Genomic DNA, 12851 nt, shown 5'->3' on the forward strand with positions numbered 1-12851 from the left:
ATACTAATAATAATAATAATAATAATAATAATAATATATCATGAAGCATTTTCTTACTAGGCAATAAATGATTTAACATAATGTTAATAGCAGTACACGATAGATATTTGGCAATGCCATGCTTTTATTGGTCATGAATAATAATAATAATAATAATAATAATAATAATAATAATAATAATAATAATAAGCTACGACTGTTTATTGACAATTACTTATCAGAGTTTCTTGTTTATTGCCCTTGTATTTTTCAAGAAATTCCATGCAATATCCAACAAATCCTGAAAGCATATTTCCAGACGTTTATTTTCACTAGAAATAACTCTCCTTTATCTTCACTCCCACTTTGTCGCATGCAAAAGCAAAACAATGAAATGAAGCCTAAGGAATGAAAAACTCGTTTTTTTCTGAATTTACTGAGATCCTACGGGATATCATGCAAATATCTTGCATAGGTGAGTCCTTGAAAGCATTTCTAATAGCCATAATAGGAAAACCAACGCAGCTGACGTTCTGCGAGGTATAATGTCGAAAAAATTGTTCTGTCATGTGAATTTTAAGTCGTATTTTGGCCTTAAGTTCGAATACAAGATGAGGGTTAAGCGATGGTTTTTATTATAGCAAAATATAAGAAACGACAAACGTTTGTAGCTTGGCGCGAGCGTTAATGGGTCACAATAAGGAACTTATATTAACACACGAGGGGCTGCTTCGTAATAAAATGTACCAATAGAAACGAAAGACTATATGTTAATGCCCACGAAAATATTTAGAAATTCACCGGAAAGAAATGCCGACCCTCAAATACAATAAGATGAAACATAAAAACCAAATAGAAATAAAGAAAGGTTTCATCCAAAATAGTATTAAGGAAGTGAGTGAGGAGCAGATCTCATCATACTTGCTTTCCAAGGTATGACGAAGATTCCTGCCAAAAGCAGTATGCTTGGATCGCTGAGAGAGAGAGAGAGAGAGAGAGAGAGAGAGAGAGAGAAAGGGAAGACGAGAGAGAGAGAGAGAGAAAGGGAAATGGAGAGGAAAGGGGAGAGAAAAGCATGGATACCCTGAAGGGGGGTGTGCTTCCCAAGAGAGAGAGAGAGGAAGAGAGAGATGGAAGTATATAAGCCCCGAAATCTGTTCATACAAGCATCATTACTTCTCCTTCCTTCCTTACATCATGAGGTTCTTGGTAAGCGCTCTAATATCTCTTTCTGTTTACCTTCTATGAAACAAACTAAGTTATATTCCGTGAGATTTCAGACACTGTTAAACATTTCGATTTATTTTTCTTTTAATAAGTAAATCACCTAATTTTGGCGTTATTCACATTTGAATGTTAAAATATTCTATCTCAAAACAAAATAATGATTCCTGGTAAAACTTAGCTAGAATTTGAACCATTAGCAAGATGACATGTTTTTTTAATATGAGATGAACCATTTTTGTTAAATGCTTACATTATTTTTCTTATCTCAGTCATGATATTATCTCGAAAGAGAACCCATGAGAGGTAGATGATGTTCCTGCGTTAGTCCACTTAATTGCTGAAAGTCAAGCCGTATCCGTAATACTCATTGTTTTGAATTCCAGGTCTTCCTGTGTGCCCTCCTCGTTGCAGAGGCAGCCAAACTCCAGGGTTATCCTCCCCCAGTACAGGGTCATGCAGACGTATCGTTAAAGACATTGTCCCTTTCCGACGTCTCTGAACAGAGTGAATTAACTCTCAGAGTGGATTCTGACGAGGAAACCTTCGCCTCTGATCTAGGACCATTATCTATCCCATCTGACCAGTCAGTCCTTTTGACTAACCAGCTTTCAGCAGTTGATATCTCTGTACAGCCTTCACTCGACACGTCCAACCAGCATTCAGTACCTGGTCACCCTACCGATGGTCCTGCCCACTCTTCATTCGACGCATCCAAACAGCAACTGGCTCCTGGTTTCTCTGTTCATGGCTCTACCCAGAACTCTTTTGACACGTCCATCCGCCATTCGGTGCATGGTCACTCTGCTGACGCACCAATCCAGCCTTCACTATCTGGTTTTTCTGCTGACGGATCTGCCCAGCTTCCAATCAATACCCCCATCTTTGAAGATGACCTCCAAGGAGTAGGCCTATCTCCGAGAGATCCTGCTGGTCATGAATCTTTGCAGCCCTCCGAGCTCGATGGATCCACTCGCTCTTGTCCAGATGGACAAATCCTCCACGTCGATGGCCGATGCGTAACGCCTGAGGTCACCAGAAACATGTTTGTTTATTCTGCCCCTGAAGTAGAGCCCAAGATAATCACAGCTCCCAAGGACCTCCCTCTGCCCAAAGTAGAACATAACATAGTGTTCATCCACACGGAGGAACTTAACGCAGGACTCGAGCCAATAATCGTGCCACCTCCTCAGAGGAAGCACATAATCTACGTCCTCAATGAAGAGTCTGGACAACAAGGCCCAAGGCTCATCGAAGTAACTGCACCTCCCCCAAGGAACCCTGAGGTGTACTTCGTGAATTACGCCGACGGGCAAACCCCAACTCTGCCCGACGGGATTGACTTTGAGGAAGCCCTCAAATCAGCCATCCACTCCGAGGGAACACTCATAGGTGGTCAATTTGCCGATTCTAGTGAGCACGATGGGGATGACGGTGCTGGTGGTGTTGTTGCTGATTTCAGTGTCACCACTGCTGAAGAAGCTCTAGGGAGCTCAGTACCAGTTGTTGCTGACCACCAGAATAAAGGATTTCCAGCTGGTTCTGGAAACGACGTTGGTATCCATCACCAGCACGGCATCAACACAGAAGTAACTTCTGCTGGAGCTGTTGCAGTTCAAGGACCTTCTGTATTTCCAGCTGGTTCTGGAAACGACGTTGGTATCCACCACCAGCACGGCATCAACACAGAAGTAACGTCTGCTGGATCTGGTGCAGTTCAAGGCCCATCAGCATTTCCAGCTGGCTCTGGAAACGACGTTGGTATCCACCACCAGCACGGCATCAACACAGAAGTAACGTCTGCTGGAGCTGGTGTAGTTCAAGGCCCATCTGCATTTCCAGCTGGTTTTGGAAACGACGTTGGTATCCACCACCAGCGCGGCATCAACACGGGAGTAACTTCTGCTGGAGCTGTTGCAGTTCAAGGACCTTCTGTATTTCCAGCTGGTTCTGGAAACGACGTTGATATCCACCACCAGCACGGCATCAACACAGAAGTAACGTCTCCTGGATCTGGTACAGTTCAAGGCCCATCTGTATTTCCAGCTGGCTCTGGAAACGACGTTGGTATCCACCACCAGCACAGCATCAACACAGAAGTAACTTCTGCTGGAGCTGTTGCAGTTCAAGGCCCTTCTGCATTTCCAGCTGGTTCTGGAAACAACCTTGGTATTCATCTCCAACAAAGCATCAACCAAGGAATAACTTCTGCAGGAGCTGATGCTGTTCAAGGCCCTTCTGCATATCCAGCTGGTTCTGGAAACAACGCTGGTATCCATCTCCAACAGGGCATCAACCCAGGAGTAACTTCTGCAGGAGCTGATGCTGTACAAAGCCCTTCAGCATTTCCAGCTGGTTCTGGAAACGACTTTGGTATCCATGTCCAGCACGGCATCAACCCAGGGGTAACTTCTGCTGCTCAAGCCCCTTCTGTTCCCGCCGTAGGAGCAGAGCCACAAGGACTCTACACCACACCCTGATCACTTGACCTCCCATGACACGAAATGATAATGGATTGTAGTGACTTAACCCTTTCGACCTTTCGAAAATATATATCGATTTAAAAATACTACGATATGTTGATGATTTTCCGAAAATAAATTCTATATTTTTATTTGCGTTTTCAGTACAATCTTGTGCGCAACCCTGAGTACAAAGCTTAGCAATAATTTCATAGAAAATACTAAAATATTTTTGAGGTAAAAACTTCAAATTAAAGAGACAGATAACAAGGCCTCACTCACCCCATTGGCTCTCTTCAGCCAATCTTTATAACACCATTATAATCATGTACTTATGTGGAACTTCAGATTATCAATATCTGTAGTATGTTGAATCTCTTGCGCGCATGCGTTAAGATTTATTCCGTTTGAATATTATTTTCAGCATAATTTTAAAAGTTTCGATAAAACTTCCCTTGATAATTATACATTAAGTTGCTATAGAGAAGTCCATACAAAACTTAGGTCTATATCAACGCTGACTTAAGTAAACATTTGATGTGCTAAAGTACATGATGTGCAGTTAACTTTGATGTTTGCAGTACCATGGATGTGGTATCTTTTTCGATAATTTGTATCTACATATATTTTTCAGATTATCAATATCTGTAGTATGTTGAATCTCTTGCGCGCATGCGTTAAGATTTATTCCGTTTGAATATTATTTTCAGCATAATTTTAAAAGTTTCGATAAAACTTCCCCTGATAATTATACATTAAGTTGCTATAGAGAAGTCCATACAAAACTTAGGTCTATATCAACAGCTGAACTTAAAGGTAAACATTTGATGTGTATCTTTTTCGATAATTTGTATCTACATATATTTTTCGCATGACTGCAAACCTTTTGGCTTTTATAAATAAAAAATTGATCTTGCCTGTTGTGGTCAGGAGGTGATAAGGAAATCGCGCAACGTTTCGTATTGCACAATCTAAATGCCGTCCTGGAACGTGATTCGGTTAGTCATTTGCTGAAGGGCAAATTAGACGTTTCAGGTTTGATGATTGTTTACCACGGTCTCTTTGTGGTTTTATTTGTTTGATTTAGAGTGATCTTGTGTGCGGCCTAAGCATACAGAACGTGGATGTTTAACATTGATTATGGTAATGGCTATGGTCTTGTTTTTGTCTGCAATTATCTATATTCGTGTATGTATATATATATATATATTATATATATATATATGTGTGTGTGTGTGTGTGTGTGTGTATATATATACATACACACACACACACACACACATATATATATTATATATATATATATATATATATATATATTATATATATATATATCTGTGTGCGTATTTCTTAAAGCATTAAGAAAATAAATAATCCACATTACTCAAGGCTGTAATGATGCATATACCAATTCATTTACATATAATATTTAAAGCATTATATGCACAATACTATTTTCTATCCGGCTTAAACCAACATTTACCAAAACATGCAAAAGAATGAATTTAAAGCAAAAACCGTAAAGATAAACGTCAGTACCGCAGTTGTGTTTGCCCAAGCGTTAAGTGTTTGAAGTTACGGGAATGCAAATGAGTATTATTTGTTTGTTAGTTTTCTGTAAAAGAAAACTATTTCCCCGGCTTTGTCTGTCCGTCCGCCCTCAGATCTTAAAAACAACTGAGGTTATAGGGGTGGAAATTGGTATGTTGATCATCTACCCTCCAATCATCAGACACCAAATTACAGCCTTCTAGCCTCAGTAGTTGGTATTTTATTTAAGGTTAAATTTAGTCATAATCGTACTTCTGGCAACGCTATTGGTACTGACAACAAAGCCCACACGGGACCGTGGCTGAGTTTCAAGGCCAGCGTCCACGAGTTTTATGGGCCATGGCTGAGGACACCACAGGACATTTTTTACTTGTTGGTATTGCATTAGGAAAAAAATAGTTGTCTCATTTTCTGAGAATAAATAGGCGAGTATTATACACACCGCAGGCAATATCCACTGGATTACTGAACTGATAAGACGAATGCCAGATTAAAATGTGTGTTGGAAAAAACTCAAGCATCTGATATATATATTACAAGGGGTGCATTTGCGCATCCATGACTGGTCTGAATACAGATCAAGAAAAGGTCTGGATTCAAGTGCAGGAATGGTTTTTGGATCTGGACACGGGTTTGGTCTGAACCCAGACCAGATCTGGAGACAAATTTTAGCGATGGTATTTATGAAGACCAACCATGAGCGGAAGCCTGCTTCCCTGACCTCGAATTTGATAAATAATTAAGAATTCACTTCATTTCATTCCCTAGATACTCATACTATGCGACCATGAAAAGTCACGCAATATTAAGAAAGGTTTGCACTTCGATGCTCGTGCTAAATCTAAATATCTTCAAATCTCGAAATAATTTGGTTTTTTGTATTGGATGGTCCTGAGATTTTTGGGATAATCGAGAAATGTTAATTGGAAATGCATCAAAATTTATTTCTGCGACCTAAGTATTTCATAGCTTAAGTAATGATTACAACTAATCAATGGAACTGATTTGCACTGTTTCACTTTTAATCTAATACAGATCATAACTTATCTTTCTGACATCGGAGATAATATTGGTTCATGCAGCAGGATAATTAGCAACATGGTTCATATGATTATGGAATGAATAAATAATATGGTCTATAAATTATAAAAGGATTTCAAGTTAATGAATAAATCAAGGGGTGCCATAAGTCTGTGAGGGGGTACCACCCCTGACGCCAGCTTGTGAGCCCAGGGAAGCAGTGCCCAAAAATACAGGACCACTCTCGGTTTCAGCTGAGGAGTCGTGGTGACCACTTCCTGCGGGCGTCCCAAAAGTACTATCACCCAAGCTGCTTGTGAAATGGCTATCAGTTCCTGAACTGCCGAAACCCCTGACATCTACGCCGAGGTGCTCTTCGCTGGAATGGGATCCAGAATGTGATCCAGTCACGGCGGTGAGTCCAGTACCGAAGTGAGTGCTAGCCAAGTCGCCCCTTCCAGGAGATAAACCGAGCTCGCCGCTGTTGTCGATGACGTGACTCTCTGCAGGAATGGCTGAGTTCAAGGCAGTGTTGAAATCTATGCCATCGGGCAGCGTTGGAGTCTCACCTTCGGCATAGTTGACGAAGAAGACCTCTGGATTGTGTTGCTCGGGCTGCGGTACTTCAATCAGCTCTCGCTCGTGGCTGTGAGCCTCTTTGTTCAAGACGTAGATGACATGCTTCTGCTGGGGCGGTGGAATAACGATGTGATCTGCTTCGTCATCATCCTTCTCCTGCGTGCGGATGAAGAGGTAGTTGTACTCTAGCTTCGGCAGAGGGACATCCACGGGTGGTGCAGGGAGTTTCCTCGCTCTCTTTTCTGGCTCAGTGTAGACCAGATATTTCCTTGAAATTTCGGGCGTCACGCAGCGCCCATCGAAGTGGCGCACTTGTCCATCGGGGCACTTTCCAGGGAATGGAGCAGATCCTCGTAGGTGACCGGAAGTAGTACCTGAATGGCGGATACCAGAAGAACCAAAGCTTGTCTGTTGGAAAGCTTGTTGCTGGCCATTACCAGTGGGTGAGTGGTGTGCATGAACATGTGCATGAACACCGAATAACCCGCCAGTCCCAAAGGCTGAGGGCTGTCGACCAACCCCTGTAGTAGAAAATGCTGAGGGCTGTCGGCCAACTCCTACTGAAGAAAATGCTGAGGGCTGCTGACCAACTCCTACTGAAGAGAAGGGTGAGGGCTGCTGACCAACTCCTGCTGAAGAAAAGGCTGAGGGCTGCTGGCCAACTCCTACCGAAGAAAAGGCTGAAGGCTGTTGGCCAGCAGAATGCCGGGTACTTCCTGCTGTTGAGGAGTGATGGCCTGCACCATCAGACCTGATTAAAGACGACAGTGTTACATCTGTCGAACCATGTCTTGGTGGTGTGTAGCCACCAAGTCCATCAAGTTTGTCTGCTTCTGCAGCCACGAGCGCACATATGAATATCTGGAATGAAATCCAACTGGATTAAAAATATAGAAGAGCCACAAGTGACGAACAACCAACAAGGTTGTAGGAGAGCTGGGTGACACACATCCCTACAAGAAAATATGTCCTCAGTTAACAAACAAAAAATTATACGAGGTATTAAGATTCGTTTATGGACTCAAGATTTAAATCATACATTGGTACTCCTTCGCCTTCTCCCTTATTACTAAGGATACCCCAGGTAATGATAGTCGCTAATGATATAGTAGTTACCTAAAAATCCAAGTAATTATAGAGGACGAAGCGTTTTAACGTTAGCGTTTGAATGGGGATTCCTAGAAAAAAAATCGATAATGTTTTCGTTTAGAAACAATTCTTTTCACTTTTCTATGTTCATAAAAGTATTTTGCAAAAAAATACGGTGATTAAATATCACTCATAGTGCTATTTTAACAAGCGTTAGGGGGACACACACACACACATAAACCAACACTAAAAAAAATTACTGTCTTTGGAAGAGATATTTTACTCAATGAACTCTGCCAAGAAAATCATGTACACATTCAGGTCTCGAGCCCTGTATGAAGCGAGCGGAATGAGGGTTAATGCCTCTGCATTAATCACATGTTAGTGAAACTTGCAAGAAAACAAAACACAAACAAAGCCAGAGTCGAAACTAATAATTTCAGAAAACCTTGATCCTCTAGAGCAAGATGCTAAGTAGGACAATAAGGCAATAAGTCCCAGAGGCTATTCGAGTTGCAATTGTGAAACTTGCAAGGAAATAACACAAACACAAACACACAGTCAAAATCAAAACAGTAACCCCTGTCAGAGTAGCCCCACCCTGCCACGAGACACAAGAACACTCAAAGACTACAGCATACAAGCAAATTTGCTTCTAAAACGCAACTTGCACGCTTTGTTAAATATTCAAATCAAGTGGAGGCACCTACCAGGAGCTTCATGCTTGGAGGATGGAAGACCTAATGTTGAATAGGATAAGCATTCTGGCTTATATATACCAGGATGGCTTCCCTTGAGTCCTTCTACTTGCCTGACCTCCAATCAAGACAACCCACAACTCCTCCCCCCTCACCCCCCGCCCAACCCCTTCTACTCCCATCTCCCAGCCTTTTCAGGAAACCCAGGAAAGACCCCTATCCCCGGCCCATCCCATTCCTTACGTATCCTACAACATTGCCCTGACCGCTGTTTCTTTCTGTGCCCTCATACAAGATATCCTTCGCCTTCAAGCAGATCTCTCTCTTCTCTCTCTCTCCTCTCTCTCTCTCTCTCTCTCTCTCTCTCCAGCAACCATTGCCAGAGAATTTTGCCAGAATAAACTTATCAAATCCTGAAAATAGCAGCAATCTCTCCCTCCTCTCTCTCTCCTCTCCCTCTCTCTTCTCCCCTCCTCTTCCTCTCTCCCCCTCCTCCCCCCCCGCCTCTTCAAATAGCCAAATTTTCTCTATCTCTCTCTCCTTCTCCTCTTTCCCTCTCCCTCTTCTCTCTCTCCTCTCCTCTCTCTCTCTCTCCTCTGACTTTATAATCAAGGGAAACCCCACGTTCCTTAGGCAGGCAGTCGCCAGAGTCCGAGATGAAAGCAAGCAAAGTGATCTGAAACGAGGACAAGGACTAACAAGAATCCAGGTTCATAAACAATCCGAAATATCTGTGCCTCTTGAAATAATTCCAGGTCGTATTCTAATTTTTCTGACGTTTCAATGATGGCATATATTCATATTCTAAGAATTTATTCATTCAGTTTTGAATATCTGATGTGAAAAAATTTTACATATTTGTTTGAGAAGGTATCTTATGTATATATATATATATATATATATATATATATATATATATATATATATTATATATATATGTGTGTGTGTGTGTGTGTGTGTGTGTGTGTGTGTGTGTTCTGTGTGTGTGCGTGTGTGTGTGTGAACTTTTTTCACATACGTCAGAACAGTGAACTGGATATTAACGAAATATCTGGGTGAATATTTGGGGATTTGCATACATTTTGTATATCTATATATATAATAACTGAAGAGATAATACAAAACAGTATAAAATCATTTTTGTAAAGTATTGAAACAGCCTGTCGAGTTATACTTTCAATCTATTGATGAAAAAAATATAATTAGCAAATGCAACTAGTTTCGGAATTAAGGCAGATTTCTGTTTCATAGTTACCACAAATAAAAAAAATGAATATTATTGAGCTGATCCTTTTACAAACCCGGTAACCTATGAGAGAACATAACAGGGTATAATTTTACTCTCTAGGCCTTTGTTTGGGAAAACAACTTTCAAAAAGTTTCATTTTTTGGGAGATTAATCCGACGCGTAAAATAAAAGAGTAACATATCCCTCAATGTTTTACTAAAATCATTGAAAGGAAAAAATTAGAAAAAAGCTGACGCTTAAAACTGAGGTAGAAATTGTTAATTAAATTTCCTTCATTTTATTGATGTAACTAAAGTAAAATATAGGAGGCGTCTCATAATTGTATACCATAATTATTACTCTGGTATTACCGGTTATAATGACAGTATATATATATGTATATATATATATATATATATATATATATATATATATATATATATATACACACACACTGGTGACGAAAATACACCAAACTAAATGTGCTTCTTTAATTCTTGCTCACGTGAGGTTTCAAAATCCCTTAGACCTCGGCAAAGATTGAAGATGCGAACATAATTATGACAAGTAAGGTAACATAATTAGGAAGTGCTCAAGCGTCTCTCTCTCTCTCTCTCTCTCTCTCTCTCTCTCTCTCTCTCTCAATTAATCCTCCCTGGGAGAAGATCCTCAGGCATTCTTTTCCTGAGGTCACGGCCAACATAGACATTGCCTGAGGTAATGTTCTGACCCTGATGATGCTACGTCGTTCCTAATCCCAAGTTTCACTAAGGATCTTTTAGCATTCTCGATCGTTAGGCTGCCAAGGCAGTCGGGTCTTTCACTGGTGCTTTTCTGCTTGTTAGTTTGGTCGTTTGTTTTCTATTTATTAAAAAAAACAAGTTCGTGAGCCTTCTAGAGGGTCGGTCTGGAGGAGAGTGGTAAGTATGTTGCTGGCATTCAAAACCAACCCATTTATTTTAATGATATTTTTTTCTTCTCGGTCAAAGTAATTAAAACACCGTCGCAAAATCATTTGTAGTCTTCCATCAGTCAATGGAAGCAAAAACCTGTTTTGGAAACTGTTACAGACGTTTATAATATTGTTTGAAATATAAATTGGTGAAGATTTTTTTTTATGACTAAAGTTAAGCTGGATTATTCTTTGATAATATGGAAGTCTCAAACGGTACTAATGATCCTAATAATTGTAACGCCAGGTAACTTGGCAATCAATCAATCAAATGAATCATGAACCCAAGAGTCCATTGGTTTTATGTTCTTGAAGCCATTCACGTCTAAAATGTGAACTTCTCTAGATTCCTCTGTATTCTAAAACTTTTTAACCTGTATCTTTTGAAAAGGCGTGCTTGTCTACAGGAACAGCTTGATTTGGGCACCCATATTCTCAGGCACCGATATCTGTGCATCTATGTTCTTCCCTATTTTTGTATAACAAGAGCATATTCTTAGATATAGGTGTTCCAAGTTCTAAGCGTTCTTAAGAACTTACGGTGCAAAGAATATCCCAGATAACCGAGTAAAAATTTCCTTTATGTCAAGAATATCCTCTCACTCTCTCATACAAATTTATGAGACCATACACTTCACTATTGTCTTGTCTACCTGTCTACCAGGTGAGTTAATTCCAGGTGGCTGTTCACTCACTTTAGCGGGACAGATACACGTCGTCCTTGGACGCGGCCTCATATAATGAATGCATTTCCTTAAGACAACTATGGCCGTGTCATGGATGCTGTCTGGATACGAAAATTTATTGGCTTCTGACAAGAGTTTTGGAATAATTTTGCTTGTTTTCCCTTTCACTTTGTCTGAATTTTATTTGTTTTTATTTTTTATATAATTTTATTTTAATTTTTTATTTTTGATCTTTGCGTCCAGCTAAGGCAATGTTCGGTGCTTTTAAACCTTTTTTTTGGCTGCTAAGAGAATTTTATTTTATCTCTCTTTTTTTTTCTCAGAAACACTCGGCGTTCCTTTAGCAAAATGAAAAGTTCAGTATAAACTCTTATTCCTTCTGGAAGAGGACGAAGTTAAAAATTTCCACATTATTATTATTATTATTTTATTTTTTATTTTATTTTTTTTTTGCTCTATCACAGTCCTCCAATTCGACTGGGTGGTATTTATAGTGTGGGGTTCCGGGTTGCATCCTGCCTCCTTAGGAGTCCATCACTTTTCTTACTATGTGTGCCGTTTCTAGGATCACACTCTTCTGCATGAGTCCTGGAGCTACTTCAGCGTCTAGTTTTTCTAGATTCCTTTTCAGGGATCTTGGGATCGTGCCTAGTGCTCCTATGATCATGGGTACAATTTCCACTGGCATATCCCATATCCTTCTTATTTCTATTTTCAAATCTTGATACTTATCCATTTTTTCATTCTCTTTCTCTTCAACTCTGGTGTCCCATGGCTCCAGTGGAGGTTATTGCCACTGAATCATGCCTCTTTTTGTTCTGGTTCTGTGCAAGTGCCGGGCATTCGCTTGCTATGTGGTTTATGGTTTCATTTTTCGTATTGCACTTCCTACATATGGGAGAGATGTTACTTCCGTCTATCGTTCTTTGAACATATCTGGTTCTTAGGGCCTGATCTTGTGCCGCTGTTATCATTCCTTCAGTTTCCTTCTTTAGCTCTCCCCTCTATAGCCATTGCCATGTGTCATCGCTGGCTAGTTCTTTAGTCTGTCTCATGTATTGTCCGTGCATTGGTTTGTTGTGCCAGTCCTCTGTTCTGTCTGTCATTCTCATGTCTCTATATATTTCTGGGTCTTCGTCTACTTTTATTAGTCCTTCTTCCCATGCACTCTTTAGCCACTCGTCTTCACTGGTTTTCAGATATTGCCCCAGTGCTCTGTTCTCGATGTTGACTCAGTCCCTCTAAAATATAGTCCTCTCTCCCTCCTTCCTTTCGTGTTATGTATGGTCTGTCCGTATTTGCTCTTGGGTGTAGCGCTTTGAGTATTGTCATATGTTTCCTGGTTTTCTGATCTATGCTGCGGAGTTCTGCCTTCATCCATTC

The 12851-nt window shown here is 40.4% G+C and overlaps 2 protein-coding genes across 2 annotated transcripts; one reads left to right on the forward strand and one right to left on the reverse strand.

Moving 5' to 3' along the window:
- The first annotated feature begins 1166 nt into the window (after positions 1–1166).
- On the forward strand, positions 1167–3817 carry LOC135203867 (uncharacterized). Its single transcript, XM_064233817.1, has 2 exons — positions 1167–1188; positions 1590–3817. The coding sequence occupies exons 1-2, from the start codon at positions 1177–1179 to the stop codon at positions 3681–3683; spliced, it is 2106 nt and encodes a 701-aa protein (XP_064089887.1). The 5' UTR covers positions 1167–1176; the 3' UTR covers positions 3684–3817.
- A 2322-nt stretch (positions 3818–6139) lies between these two features.
- Positions 6140–8675, reverse strand: LOC135204262 (uncharacterized). Its single transcript, XM_064234388.1, has 2 exons — positions 8615–8675; positions 6140–7676 (listed from the first exon to the last, which is right to left on the reverse strand). Exons 1-2 carry the CDS (start codon positions 8624–8626, stop codon positions 6390–6392), a joined length of 1299 nt encoding a protein of 432 aa, XP_064090458.1. The 5' UTR covers positions 8627–8675; the 3' UTR covers positions 6140–6389.
- Between the last annotated feature and the right edge of the window lie 4176 nt (positions 8676–12851).

This window comes from Macrobrachium nipponense, chromosome 44 (genome assembly GCF_015104395.2).
Source record: "Macrobrachium nipponense isolate FS-2020 chromosome 44, ASM1510439v2, whole genome shotgun sequence".
Classification (NCBI taxonomy): Eukaryota; Metazoa; Arthropoda; class Malacostraca; order Decapoda; family Palaemonidae; genus Macrobrachium; species Macrobrachium nipponense.